This window comes from Rhineura floridana, chromosome 10, assembly GCF_030035675.1.
Source record: "Rhineura floridana isolate rRhiFlo1 chromosome 10, rRhiFlo1.hap2, whole genome shotgun sequence".
Classification (NCBI taxonomy): Eukaryota; Metazoa; Chordata; class Lepidosauria; order Squamata; family Rhineuridae; genus Rhineura; species Rhineura floridana.
In genome coordinates, this window is record NC_084489.1 from 88,698,662 (window position 1) to 88,712,662 (window position 14,001).

Sequence of the window (14,001 nt, forward strand, 5' to 3'; positions counted from 1 at the left end):
ATCACTTCCTGTAAAATATTTCACAGCAACGGAACAATCAAAATATCAATAAAAAACAATTACAACAATTTTGTAAATAAAAACAATTAAAAACAGGCAATTAAAACAGACCTCAGTGAACACCTTCACACCCAGCTTGCAGCATAAAAAGAAGAGGCTGTATATCTAATACTTTCCAATGTATTGCGTAGCACACTATAGTTAGGACTCTGCCTAGCTAGAATATGTGTGGCAAATTTCCATCACCGAGATGATGATGTCCTATACCCATAAGCCATGAGAACACCATGGCGGATGAGGAAGGCAAGGTATGGAACGGGAAGTAAACAAAAGCAAATCCAGATGCTCTCTCTCATGGGTCGGGCACCTCTTTCAGTCTGAGGGCTAGATTCAAAGATGGCCAACCTTCCGGGGGCTATGTGACAGTTGGGGCCACAAAGGTTCTCCAGCCAACAAAGCAAAACACACAAAAGAGTTCCCCAAGCATCACCCCATATCACACATCAGGATCACATTCCAGTTCTCCTGCCACAGAAGTAAAACAGAGAATTAATACCCACTCATTCCCAGCCATATTCCATATCACACATGAAGGTCACTTCCCAGTTCTGTAGAAAGCAAAGCAAAAACTAAATGTTCAAGCGTGATACTCCGGCCCCTCCCAACTCCAAACGAAGATGGGGAAAAAAACACAGGAAAATATTTCGCAATTAGCAGCACATATAAACACACACAGCCCCCACCACCCCACTCCCAGTCCATTATAAGCTGAGGAGACAGAAAGGTCTGGGTACCTGGATCTCAAGAATATTAAATGCTAAATTTCACAGTACCAACTTTTAGCACTAAGTTAGTGTGCTAAAGATCAGTTATCTATTTGACTAAGAAATATATCAAACATGCAAACACTCTTACGCAAACATAGCAGGTAATGTGCTCTCACTTAGCTTCACTCTGCAGGACAGAACTAGGTGGCAGCAGTAAAAAAAGCATGCTAGAAAGATGCACATCCCCAAGCACTTGAATTACATTTTGCTCCACTCCTTCTAGCAATCCGAGAGAGAGAAAGCGCATGTATGCACAAAAGATGCCAGTTCTTGATTTAACACAATCTCCCCAACTTATTTGTCCACATAGCACAACTGGAGCTGAAGTCAAAGATTTAATGTCTTCCGGTATGTTATAAATTACCGCGCTATAACCTCACTGCTTGCTTTCTTTCTTTCCTTGCAGACAGAAATTCAGAGAACCATGTCAGACCATGTTGCTACCAACAGGCTACACTTATGGCAGTATTCATTCTGCTTTGAGCCAGAAGCCCTTAAAATCAGCAGGAGCGTGCTACTTATACAATAAAACACAATAATGCCCTGTCCTGGCTGTTGGTCTTGAGCTGCAGATGCAGCCAGCTCAGTGTTGCAGATAGCAGGAGTGTTAGACTAACTACCTGACACATGTTCATGACGCACATAACTCAACGTCACTCGTTTGTAGCCTCAGATAACTAGGTTCTTTAATCATTTTTGCTGCTGCTCTTTGGATTCTTTCCAGCTTGTCTATAAAAAGAATCTTAAGAGTGTGACAATCAGAATGAAACATTATACTCCAGAAAAGTTCTCATCAATGTCAAGCAGTTCTGCTTTGCTCCCTTATCAAAGTTACCTATTACAGCGTCTGCTGCTATTGAAATGGTGCCGTGTTGCAGACTCACGATCAGCTCATCAACTATGACCAAGTGTCTTTTTGCACTGCTGTTGGGTAACAGCTCATCCTGCAATCATTCCTTTCATAGAATAGTAGAGTTGGAAGGGGCCTACAAGGCCATCAAGTCCAACCCCCTGCTCAATGCAGGAATCCAAATCAAAGCATTCCCGACAGATGGCTGTCCAGCTGCCTCTTGAATGCCTCCAGTGATGTTATCCAAGTGGGAAAACCTTGTGCTTATCCTTGTTAATCCTCATGTTTTATTTCTTGTTATTTTTCCAATTTGTTGGGATAATTTTAATTTACGATTCCGTCCTCCGAAGCATTTGTAGTTTTCAGTTCATCTTGATACCACGTAAGAGCATCCAAGTTTTACACTAAAAAAGTTACAGCTTATCAAAATATTGTGCCCAAAACTAATTATATAAGTTAGTCACGACAAGTGATTTTGATTAGGGTTTCTTGGTTTCACCCACCACAGCGGCTGCAGCAAGCGTGCAACTGCTCCCATGACAAGCCCCATTTTGCCTTCCAAATTCGGAACAAGAGGTGAGGGGATCATCTCCACAGCTGAGCAGCAATTTGCACCCTTACCTAGGCCCACAGTCGGGAGAAGGGATGGTGGCTTTTTGGTTGCTGCATCACCAAAGAACTTGGAAACGGTAGCAGTACAAGGCCACACAATCAAGCCCCCACCACCATTCCAGCTCCAAACTTGGAACAATATATTGTGCCTGACTAAAACGGGAGCTACAGCATTATCAGTGATAATAGGAGGGGCAGGGGTCTAGTGACCAAACTTCGGTTTGGCTACCAAGGCCAGCCAAAAATAAAGGATCCCTGAATTCATATACATTAGTTTAATTTACATGTGGCATTTAGAACCCATATTTGAGTTTTGTAATAAAAAAAGTGAAGTTGTTCTAAGTCAAGTATTCATGGCATGATAAATTGCTGATCACAGTGCACCAACTGAGAGGAAGGAGGCTAAAATTTTACTTCAGGATACATGAAAACTGTCCTAGAGGTTGCCAGTATTGCTTACACGCCCAAGTCAGCAATCTATGTTTTCCAAAACATTACTTTACTGCCTACAATGTTTTAATGTTCACCGCCCAGAGAGCTGCTGCTAGTCGGGCGGTATATAAGCTTAATAAAATAAAATAAATAAATAATAAATACAAAACCTATTGAAAATGGAAATGGACTGCCTTCAAGTCGATCCTGACTTATGTTGACCCTATAAATAGGGTTTTCATGGTAAGTGGTATTCAGAGGGGGTTTACCATTGCCTTCCTAAGGCTGAGAGGCAGTGACTGGCCCAAGGTCACCCAGTGAGCTTCACGGCTGTGTGGGGATTCGAACCCTGGTCTCCCAGGTCGTAGTCCAACACCTTAACCACTACACCACACTGGCTCTCCTACAAAACCTATTAATATTGTATAAATCTACAGTATACATTATGCTATGGTATGGGAGGTTTAAATTTGACCATCTATGTTCCACATACCTCTTACAGCCCCTACCTGTCACCCTTAGACAGGCATTTACAGCACTACGTTTTTTTCCCTTGCCTAATGCTGATAGAGAGGGACAGATTTCTGGCATCCCAAAGAATCAAAGGAAATGTATTTGCGGATCCCATACAGAGGAGGATCTCCCACATATTCTGTTTTATTGTCCAATCTATAAGAATCTTAGAATTAAATTCCTTAAGAAATGGTTAGACATTCATACGTTGTGCACAGATGATGAAAAAATAATTTTCCTAATGTCTGACTTATACTCGGAGGTGACTCATAAAGTATCTTTGTATGTAATAGTAGCTTGGAAATTACGAGTCAATTTTCCTACAGAATGTCACACAAAGCAGATGGCTCGTGAATATGTATCAGCTATGGTACTGTTTTAGATTGTGTTTTTTTAGAAATTGTTTTAATACTATAGGCAATTTTGTTGTATCTGTTTTGTTTTGTGTTGGCCAATGGCCCTGCAAATAAATTTTGATTCTGATTCTGATTCATTATGCTATGATAGGTAGTCAGAGGTTTCATGGAGACATGGAGACCATAATACAGTCAGACTATAACAGAGCTCTAAGAAATCACTTACTCAAGGGCAGGAAAATTGATTGCCCACAATTACGCCTAATATTTACTTTTGTAGCAGCACTTGCTTTGAACAGAACTTAGCAGTTGCACTGTAACAATATCTAGAGGTCAGACAGTCTAGGACTACATCGTGATAGGCACTGTTCTTAGGTAAGCATAAGGTAATTGACAAAACAGGTTAAATATGAAGGACATAATAAGGAAAAAACCAAGGTCAGCAGAGAAGAAAATGTATAGGCTGAAATACATAACACCACAGAACTATTTCTCAGGTTTTTAGATTGCTCTTGAGAAAAAATATGATTCCTGGGCAGATTTGCAATGCACCATTAGGAGTCTCTGTAACAAAAAGGCAACTTCATGATAAGTACCAGACCCGTACGCATACTTAGCTATACTTAGGTTTAAGACCTTAGGGCTGTTTCACACAGCTTCTCTCCCACCCCCAAGTATGTAGATTCTACATGAAGTGGGGCAGTACAGAAAAGCCTCAGGCTTGTGTACATTTCCACAGTGCCCACAAGGTCGTGAGAGATCAACTCTCTATATACTCACATTCCATTCATACGATCCATACACCTCTTTTTTGCCAACAGATTACACACATAACAAAAAATAAAATTACACAACTGTAATGGGCGAGATCCAACATTAGTCATACTCAGAGTACACCCACTGAAATCAATGAATTTAAATAAGTCAACTGATTTCAATGGGCTTACCTAGCTGGCTATCATGTATGCATGTAGAGCTGTACACACTTGTTTGTGAAGGGGTAGCCATGAACAGGGGTGTTCAGCATGCCTAATCATCTTCCAAAGCAGCTACTTTACTCCCAACTTAAGGATGGAAAACGGAACATCAGTGGACAGCAAAAGAGGTTTAAAGATGTTCTTAAAGCAAATCTAAAAAAAATGTAACATGAACATCGACAACTGGGAAGCCTTGGCCCATGAACGTCCCAAATGGAGGTCAGCTAAAGGTCCTGTGGACTTTGAAGAAGCACAAATACAGGGCGAATGGGACAAACGAGCTAAGAGGAAGGCACATCAAGCAAATCCTCATCGCGACCGTCTTCCATCTGGAAACCTATGTCCTCACTGTGGGAGGCTGTGTGGATCCAGAATTGGCCTCCACAGTCATTTACGGACCCACTGTTAAAAGACTTTATCTTGGAAGACAATCTTACTCGGCCACAAGTGATCACCAATGAAAAATGAATGAGTATCAAGCCTAGAGAAATGATCTGCTGTTTTTCTTAACACTGCCCGCAAGTTCACAAAATGAATGAAGTGACAAGTGTCTCCCCACACACGATAGAAAAATTAGAAAATGAAATCCTGGCTTTATTATATATAGATCTAATTGATTTAAACTGTTTAGTGCATAAGATGGGAAGCAACCAAAGGCAACCAGTCTGGAAATCTGGGGCCTGCATCCTTGTTCTGCTGAATTGCAGCAGAACCTTGAACTCAGGCTGAGACCAGAAACTAAACAGGTCCTGACAGGACTTACTAAGTTCCAATTGTATAAGGCTGCTTCCCACAACCTAAATCAATGGAAGATAATAAGTACTTCAGAACACTGCTGCTTAGTGACCTAGTTTCTCAAATACCACTGGCTGAGAGGTTCTTACATAAAGTACGAGAGTTCAAGCAACATTTATCATCGCTACATTAAGAACTTTTGCCCCTAAAGATAACATGTGGTAAGAATTCGAAAGCCCTTTCAATATTCTCAACAGCATGGGAGCTTCTGCAGCCCTTCAGTGGCTTCAGACGCCTCAGGCCACGTGAAAGGAAGAGTTCAAAACATACCTTCTTTCCATGCCAGGATCTCCCCAGTTCCCCAGCAGGGCAACGCTAGCATGGAAGGAGCCATGTTGCAACATGGGGCTTCTGATCTTAGGGAGACATGCAGATGTGATATGTATTGACGGGTAATGGGAGGTATGGCGTTAGGAGAACAGGCCAGGTAAGGGGAACTCGTCCCAGACAAATTGTGTCTGTGCCTTGTTCCGGTTCTCCTCATACCCACAGGTTTGTTGGTTGTCCTATCAGCCAGCTCTCGGATCTCCAAGTGCTGCTTTTGAATGCCAGGTCGGTACATAATAAAACCTCACTTGTCCATGATTTAATTCTGGAGGAGGGTGCCGACCTGACATGTATAACCGAAACCTGGGTGGCTGATCAGGGAGGAGTTGCTCTTTCCCAGCTTTGTCCACCCGGGTATTTGGTTCAGCACTGTGGTAGATCTGAGGGCCGGGGAGGGGTCTATAGGAGTTCTTTCCCTCTCACCAAGCACCCTGTCCAGATGGCGACTGGTCTGGAATGTCTCCACCTTGTATTGGGCCAGGGAGACAGACTAGGAATACTGTTGGTGTACCGTCCACCTTGCTGCCCAACAGCTTCCTTAGCTGAGCTGACAGAGATAGTCTCGGAGATGCTCTTCAGATCCCCTAGACTTTTGGTACTGGGGGATTTCAACGTCCATGCCAAGGCTGTCTTATCTGGTGCAGCTCAGGACTTCATTGCCTCCATGACAACAATGGAGCTGTCTCAATTTTCTACCGGCCCAACGCATGTGTCAGGACATACTCTTGATTTGATCTTCGCCACTGGACATGGAGATGGTGGTCTGGCGGTGGGGTGTTTTTCATCTACCCCATTGTCATGGACAGATCACCGCTTGCTGAGATTTAGACTTACAGCGGCTCTTTCCCTCTGCAAAGGTGGAGGATCTATTAAGTTGATCCGCTCCCGGAGCCGGATGGATCCCGCAGGTTTTCAGAGGGCTCTGGGAGATTTTCCGGCTGATAGGACTGGTGCTCCTGTCGAGGCCCTGGTTGCACTGTGGAATACGGAAATGACCCGGGCTATTGACACGGTCGCTCCCGCGCGCCCCCTCCGCTGTAGAGCTCATACAGCTCCGTGGTATACCCCGGAGCTGAGAGCGATGAAACATGAGAGGAGGAGGCTGGAGTGCAGATGGAGGAAAACTCCCAGTGGATACAATCATGCCTTGGTAAGTGCCACCAATAAGTTGTATACAAAAGCGGTAAGGACAGCAAAGAAGCTTTATTTTGCTGCCTCTATTAGATCATCCCTATGCCGCCCAGCGGAGCTTTTTAAAGTTGTGCGTGGGCTCTTACACTCTTACACCCCCACGATACTACGGAAACATCGGAAGCCCGCTGCAACGAAATTGCTGGACACTTTCAAGATAAGATCGCATGTATCCGCAGGGACCTTGACTCCGATGTTGCGACAGATGAATCCATTGAAGTGTCCGGAGCACGGCCTTGTCCTTCATTATTGGATGAGTTTCAGTTGGTGCAGCTCGAGGAAGTGGACAAGGTGCTTGGAATGGTTCGGGCAACCACGTCTGTTCTGGATCCTTGCCCATCTTGGCTAGTGGAAGCTAGCAGGGCTGGGACCACCGGTTGGGCCAAGGAAGTGGTTAATGCCTCGAGGGAGGTAGTAGTCCCTGGTAGCCTCAAGGAGGCAGTAGTGAGACCTCTTGTAAAGAAACCCTCCTTGGACCCAGATAACTTGAACAACTATAGACCGGTGGCGAATGTCCCTTTTTTGGGCAAGGTTTTGGAACGGGTGGCTGCCGGCCAGCTCCAGGCGCTATTGGATGAAACCGATTATCTAGATCCGTTTCAATCCGATTTTAGGCCCGGTTTTGGCACCGAAACAGCCTTGGTCACCCTGTATGATGACCTTTGTCGGGAGAGGGACAGGGGGAGTGTGACTCTGTTGATTCTCCTTGATCTCTCAGTGGCGTTTGATACCATCGACCATGGTATCCTTCTCGGGAGACTCGCGGAGTTGGGTGTCGGGGGCACTGCTTGGCAGTGGTTCCGTTCCTACTTCGCGGACCGTCACCAGAAGGTAGTGCTTGGGGAACATCACTCGACACCATGGACTCTCCATTGTGGAGTCCCTCAGGGGTCAGTTCTGTCCCCCATGCTTTTCAACATCTACATGCAGCCGCTGGGTGCGGTCATCAGGAGTTTTGGAGTGCGTTGCCATCAATATGATGACACGCAGCTCTATTTTTCCTTTTCATCTTCTTCAGGTGAGTCTGTTGATGTGCTGAACCGTTGCCTGACCGCGATAATGGACTGGATGAGAGCTAATAAACTGAGACTCAATCCAGACAAGACCGAGACACTGCTGGTGAACGCCTTCCCTGCTCAGATGGTGGATGTTCACCCTGTTCTGGATGGGGTTACACTCCCCCTGAAAGAACAGGTACGTAGTTTGGGGGTTCTTTTCGATTCTTCCTTGTCTCTCGAGGCCCAAGTGGCCTCGGTGGCATGGAATGCATTTTACCATCTTCGTCTGGTAGCCCAACTACGCCCCTATCTGGACAGGGACGACCTCGCCTCCGTTGTTCATGCTCTGGTAACTTCAAGAGTGGATTACTGTAATGCGCTCTATGTAGGGCTGCCCTTGAAGACAGTTCGGAAGCTTCAGCTGGTGCAGAACGCGGCTGCCAGACTATTGACGAGGACCAGTCGGTCTTCGCATATAACACCTATTCTGGCGCGTCTGCACTGGCTCCCTATTTGCTTCCGGGCGAGATTCAAGGTGCTGGTTTTGACCTATAAAGCCTTACACGGCGTGGGACCTCAATACCTTGTGGAACGCCTCTCTCGCTATGAACCTACCCGTTCACTTCGTTCACAATCTAAGGCCCTCCTCCGGGTACCAACCCATCGGGAAGCCCGGAGGGTGGTTACGAGATCTAGGGCCTTTTCTGTGGTGGCCCCTGAGTTGTGGAACAGCCTCCCCGAAGAGGTACGCCTGGCGCCTACACTTCTATCTTTCCGGCGCCAGGTAAAGACCTTTTTATGCTCCCAGGCATTTTAATCTTTTAATTTTCTTAATCTTTCTACTTTTAACATGTATCCTTCTTAATTTGTGTTGTATTTGTTTTTGTTGTGCTTTCTGTTGTTTGTTTGTACATGTTTTTGTGATTTTTTACTATGATATATTGTATTTTATCTTGTTTGTTCACCGCCCTGAGAGCTATTCTGCTAAGGGCGGTATATAAATTGAAAAATTGAAATAATAATACCCAAGCTATCAGATTAATATAAGAAGGGCCCTAATAAGCTAAGAATAAGCCTTCCTTTTTTGATCCACATCATTGGATGTTTTGATCCATGTCATTGGACATTCACCCAGTTGATCATGCTATTATATTTCAGGAAACATTCACTATTGGCAGTTATTAGGAGTTTATAACAGCGTTTGACTCAAAAAGTAGTCCCCACCTATTATCATGAATTTACCAGCCCTGAGCACTTCTAAATAGGCCTGAAACCATTTGATAAAGGATAATGCACTAAATATTTAAAAGATATTTAAAAAGACTTGCACTGTTCAATTGGAACCAATCATGCAACATACTTTTCCCAACAGCGTCTAAGCAAGTGTCTCCAGAAGATCACAAGCAGTGTATGAAAGTGGTTGAGAGCCATTCCTTCCTGTTTGTTGAGGCATCCAACGCAGTAAAGGGAATCTAAATATTGTGGTTCCACTCAACTATATGACTAATAGCCCTTAATAGACCAATCTATCGCACATGCACTAGGGTACATTTTGCACTAGTATTTTTTAAGTATCCATATAGGACATACATGGTGTGAATGTGACAAATGTATTTGCCCCCCCAAAATCACACAAATAATTGTGAGAGGGCAGAGATTTGACAGAAAACCGTATCTTATTGTAAGCTGTATAAAGTGGCCTTTAGGATGGTGTCAAACACATATAGGAATACTTATTTTTTCCATAGGTATTTGATAGGAGTTGCTGGTCATTGAAAGAATCTATTGCTCATGCCCCTGAGGAGTGCAGGCTGACCACTCATTCCACAGTGACTGGGTCACTTAAATCTGGAATGTTAACTACTATCATCAGTGCTATCTGTAAACATTCCCCCCCAAAATTATAAAAAGAAGCAGAACGCCACCAGTGCTCACTCTCTCAAACTTCTGTATAAACCCAAGTCAAAGGACTAAGTATTGTCTCAATAGCCCAGCTGTGAAATTATCAGGTATAGTACAAGGAGACAACAGCCTGTCACCATAAAAAGGAGGGGAAAGAGTGGAATTGCTGCATCAGTAGGTTTATATGCAATTCTTATCTTGCCTAACAGGTTGCATGCACAGTGAAGTGAATCAACATTATATGGATTTGACACAGCCAAATCAGTTCTTAACAACCAAATAAAATCAAACTACTACTTTTTTTTAGCTTACATATTAGAGTAACTCTGGGTAAATTTGTAATATTAGGTTAATTATAACCCTTGACTTGCTGATTTTTCCAATCCAGCATGTACATGGACTGGTGCGTGCAACCACCTCTGTACTGGATCCTTGCCCCTCTTGGCTAGTGAAAGCTGGCAGGGTTGGAACAGCCGGCTGGGCCAGGAAAGTTATAAATGCCTCCTTGAGAGATGGAGTGGTCCCCAGCTGCTTAAAAGAGGCAGTAGTGAGACCACTCCTGAAGAAACCTTCCTTGGACCCAGATAATTTGAACAACTGTAGACCGGTAGCGAATGTTCCATTCCTGGGCAAGGTCTTAGAATGGGTGGTCGCCAGCCAGCTCCAGGTGCTCTTGGATGAAACCAATTATCTAGATCTGTTTCAATCCGGTTTTAGGCCCGGTTTTGGCACTGAAACAGCCTTGGTCGCCCTGTACGATGACCTATGTCGGGAGAGGGACAGAGGGAGTGTTACTCTGTTGATTCTCCTTGATCTCTCAGCTGCTTTTGATACCATCGACCATGGTATCCTTCTGGGGAGACTCACGGAGTTGGGAGTTGGGGGCATTGCTTGGCAGTGGCTCTGCTCCTGCTTGGTGGACCGTCTCCAGAGGGTTGGGCTTGGGGAGCATTGCTCGACACCCTGGACTCTCCATTGTGGAGTCCCGCAGGGATCGGTCTTGTCCCCTATGCTTTTTAACATCTACATGAAGCCGCTGGGTGCGGTCATCAGGAGCTTTGGAGTGCGTTGTCACCAGTATGCTGATGACACACAACTCTATTTCTCCTTTTCATCTTCTTCAGGTGAGGCTGTTAATGTGCTGAACCGTTGCCTGGCCGCGATAATGGACTGGATGAGAGCTAATAAACTGAGGCTCAATCCTGACAAGACTGAGACGCTGTTAGTGAGTGCCTTCTCTGACCAGATGGTGGATGTTCATCCTGTTCTAGATGGGGTTACACTCCCCCTGAAAGAACAGGTTCGTAGCTTGGGGGTTCTTTTCGATCCATTCCTGTCTCTCGAGGCGCAGGTGGCCTCGGTGGCACAGAATGCGTTCTACCACCTTCGGTTGGTAGCCCAGCTACTTCCCTATCTGGAAAGCGACGACCTCGCTTCAGTTGTGCATGCTCTGGTAACCTCTAGATTGGATTACTGCAATGCGCTCTACGTGGGGCTGCCTTTGAAGACAGTTCGGAAACTACAGCTTGTGCAAAACGCAGCAGCTAGACTGTTGACGAGGACTAGGCGGTCTGCACATATAACACCTGTTCTGGCTCGTTTGCACTGGCTACCTATTTGTTTCCGGGCCAAATTCAAAGTGCTAGTTTTGACTTATAAAGCCTAACACAGCGTGGGACCACAATACCTAGCGGAACGCCTTTCCCGCTATGAACCTACCCGTTCACTACGTTCAACATCTAAGGCCCTCCTCTGAGTTCCGACTCACAGAGAAGCTTGGAGGGTCGTAACAAGATCTAGGGCCTTTTCGGTGGTTGCCCCCAAATTATGGAACAATGTCCCTGATGAGGTGCGCCTGGCGCCTACGCTTTTATCTTTTCGGTGCCAGGTTAAAACCTTTTTATTCTCCCAGGCATTTTAATTTGCATTTTAATTTTAATTTTATCTTTTAGTCGTATATCAGGTTGTTTAATGGTTTCATATGTATGCTTTTACTGTTTTTGTGATTCTATTGTATTTTATCTATGTTGTGCACCGCCCTGAGAGCCTTCGGGCTGTGGGCGGTATAGAAATCGAATAAAATAAATAATAAATAAATAAATACATGCACTATGCATTCTGTTGTGCTTGGTCAATCAACTCTCCCTGAAGCATTTATGAAAAACAGGAACGCCTACACAGAAACTATTGCTTATAAACAGGCCTGCCCTTGTAGCTGGTGAGAATGAAACTAAACCTCACCCACCCCACCTAACAAATCCACCCATGCTGCCCACGCAGGAAAAGGAACAGCAACAGAGAACTACATTTCTCTAGGCTGTGGAAAGATATCTGAAAACAGGGAGCCCCAAATCAATGAAAAATGAAATGAACTGCCTTCAAGTCGATCCCGACTTATGGCACCCCTATGAAGAGGGTTTTCATGGCAAGTGATATTCAGAGAGGGTTTCCCATTGCCTTCCTCTGAGGCTGACAGGCAGTGCCTGGCCCAAGGTCACCCAGTGAGCTTCATGGCTGTGTGGTGACTCAAACCCTGGTCTCCTAGGTAATAGTCCACTCTAACCACTACGCCACAATGGTTCTAAATCTATAGTATGAGCAAATTGGACTTTTGCTTAATACAGCATCAGTCAGGGCACATCTAGCAGGAATGGAGAAGCTGCAGCCCTCCAGGTATTGTTACGATCCCTCTCAGCCCCAGCCAGCAAGAGATGCAATTAGGCATTATACAAGTTGGAGTTCAGCAACATCTGGAGGGCCACAGGTTCCCCGCTCCTGCTTTAATGAACTTATGTGCCGCCTTTTTTGTCACCAGCGACCTCAAAGCGGTTTACATAAAAATAAATCATACCATTACAAACCACAGAGCAAATTACAAACTGATCACAATTGAAAAACTGGAATGGACTGCCTTCAAGTCGCTCCCGACTTATGGCTACCCCATGAATAGCGATTTCCTGATAAGCGGTATTCAGAGGGGGATTACCATTGCCTCCCTCTGAGGCTAGTTCTCCCCAGCTAGCTAGGGCCTGCTCAGCTTGCCACAGCTGCACTAGCCAGCCCCTTCCTTGTCCGCAACTGCCAGCTGGAGGGCAACTGGGCTCCTTGGGACTATGCAGCTTGCCCACGGCTGCACAGGTGGCAGGGCACGTAACTCCTGAGTCACTCCCTGTGGGGGTGATCTTTAGCTGGCCCTTGACACCCAGGAGACACGGGTAGGGATTTGAACTCACAGACTCTGGACATTACAAACCGAATCACAATTAACATGTATTATTTTGGAGAGCCAGTGTGGTGTAGTGGTTAAGGTGTTGGACTATGACCTGGGAGACCAAGATTTGAATCCCCACTATTTTCCTTTTTGTTGTTGTTGTGCAAGAACTCCAAAATCATTTTAATTCTGCAACAACCTGAATCTGCTAGTATGCAGTTTAATCCTGCCTGCAAAATGGTGACAGTTTGGAAGTGGTTTTATGAGACATCTAGGCACGCCTCCATCAGTCTGGTAGGAAATGTTGATGTCGAATTTGCTCCTACAAGATGTAGTACTGACCACCAACTTTAAAAGGGGTGCAGATGAATTCAGAGGATAAGGTAACTACTAGCCCTGCTGGCTAGTATGTGGCGTAGTGGTTAGAGAGTGTTGGACTAGGACCTGGGAGACCAGGGTTCGAATCCCCACACAGCCATGAAGCTCACTGGGTGACCTTGGGCCAGTCACTGCCTCTCAGCCTCATGAAAACCCTATTCATAGGGTTGCCATAAGTCGGAATCGACTTGAAGGCAGTACATTTATTTATCTATCAACGAACTTATCAGAAAGCATCCCTTTCTAAAGCATCCCTCATTCCCGCCACGCTTCAGCCCTCAGTCTCGGGAAGAGGATTCCTCCCGCAGACTCGTGAAGCCCTAAGAGGGCGAAGCGGCTCCAGGCAGAACTTCGCATCCTGTATGCTCGACTCCTTCCCTCCTCGGCTCACACTCACCATGCTGCTCCAGGGGCCGCCGGCGCCTCCTCGCGAGCTCTCCCCACACGCGGCTCATAAATCCTCCCCGCGCGAGCCGAGGAGCGCACACAGCTCAGGGGAGGGAGACTCCATTGCGCTCAGGATCCCTCCCTCCCCCCCCCGGCGGTAACACCGGTTTCGAACGCCCGGCTCACGCCTTCCGGGCCTGCAGAGGTCACGCCAGGACCCAACCGCACAAGGACCCAAGAAGAGC

General features: G+C 45.6%; 1 protein-coding gene across 1 annotated transcript in view; it reads right to left on the reverse strand.

Annotated features, from left to right (window-relative positions):
- Nucleotides 1–14,001, reverse strand: part of LOC133365646 (transmembrane protein 161B) — a 47,177-nt gene extending 33,176 nt beyond the window's left edge. Inside the window, exon 1 of the mRNA XM_061587910.1 lies at nt 13,767–14,001. Within this exon, the coding sequence (XP_061443894.1) occupies nt 13,767–13,769 (3 nt within the window). The 5' untranslated portion in view covers nt 13,770–14,001. The remainder of the gene's footprint in view (nt 1–13,766) is intronic.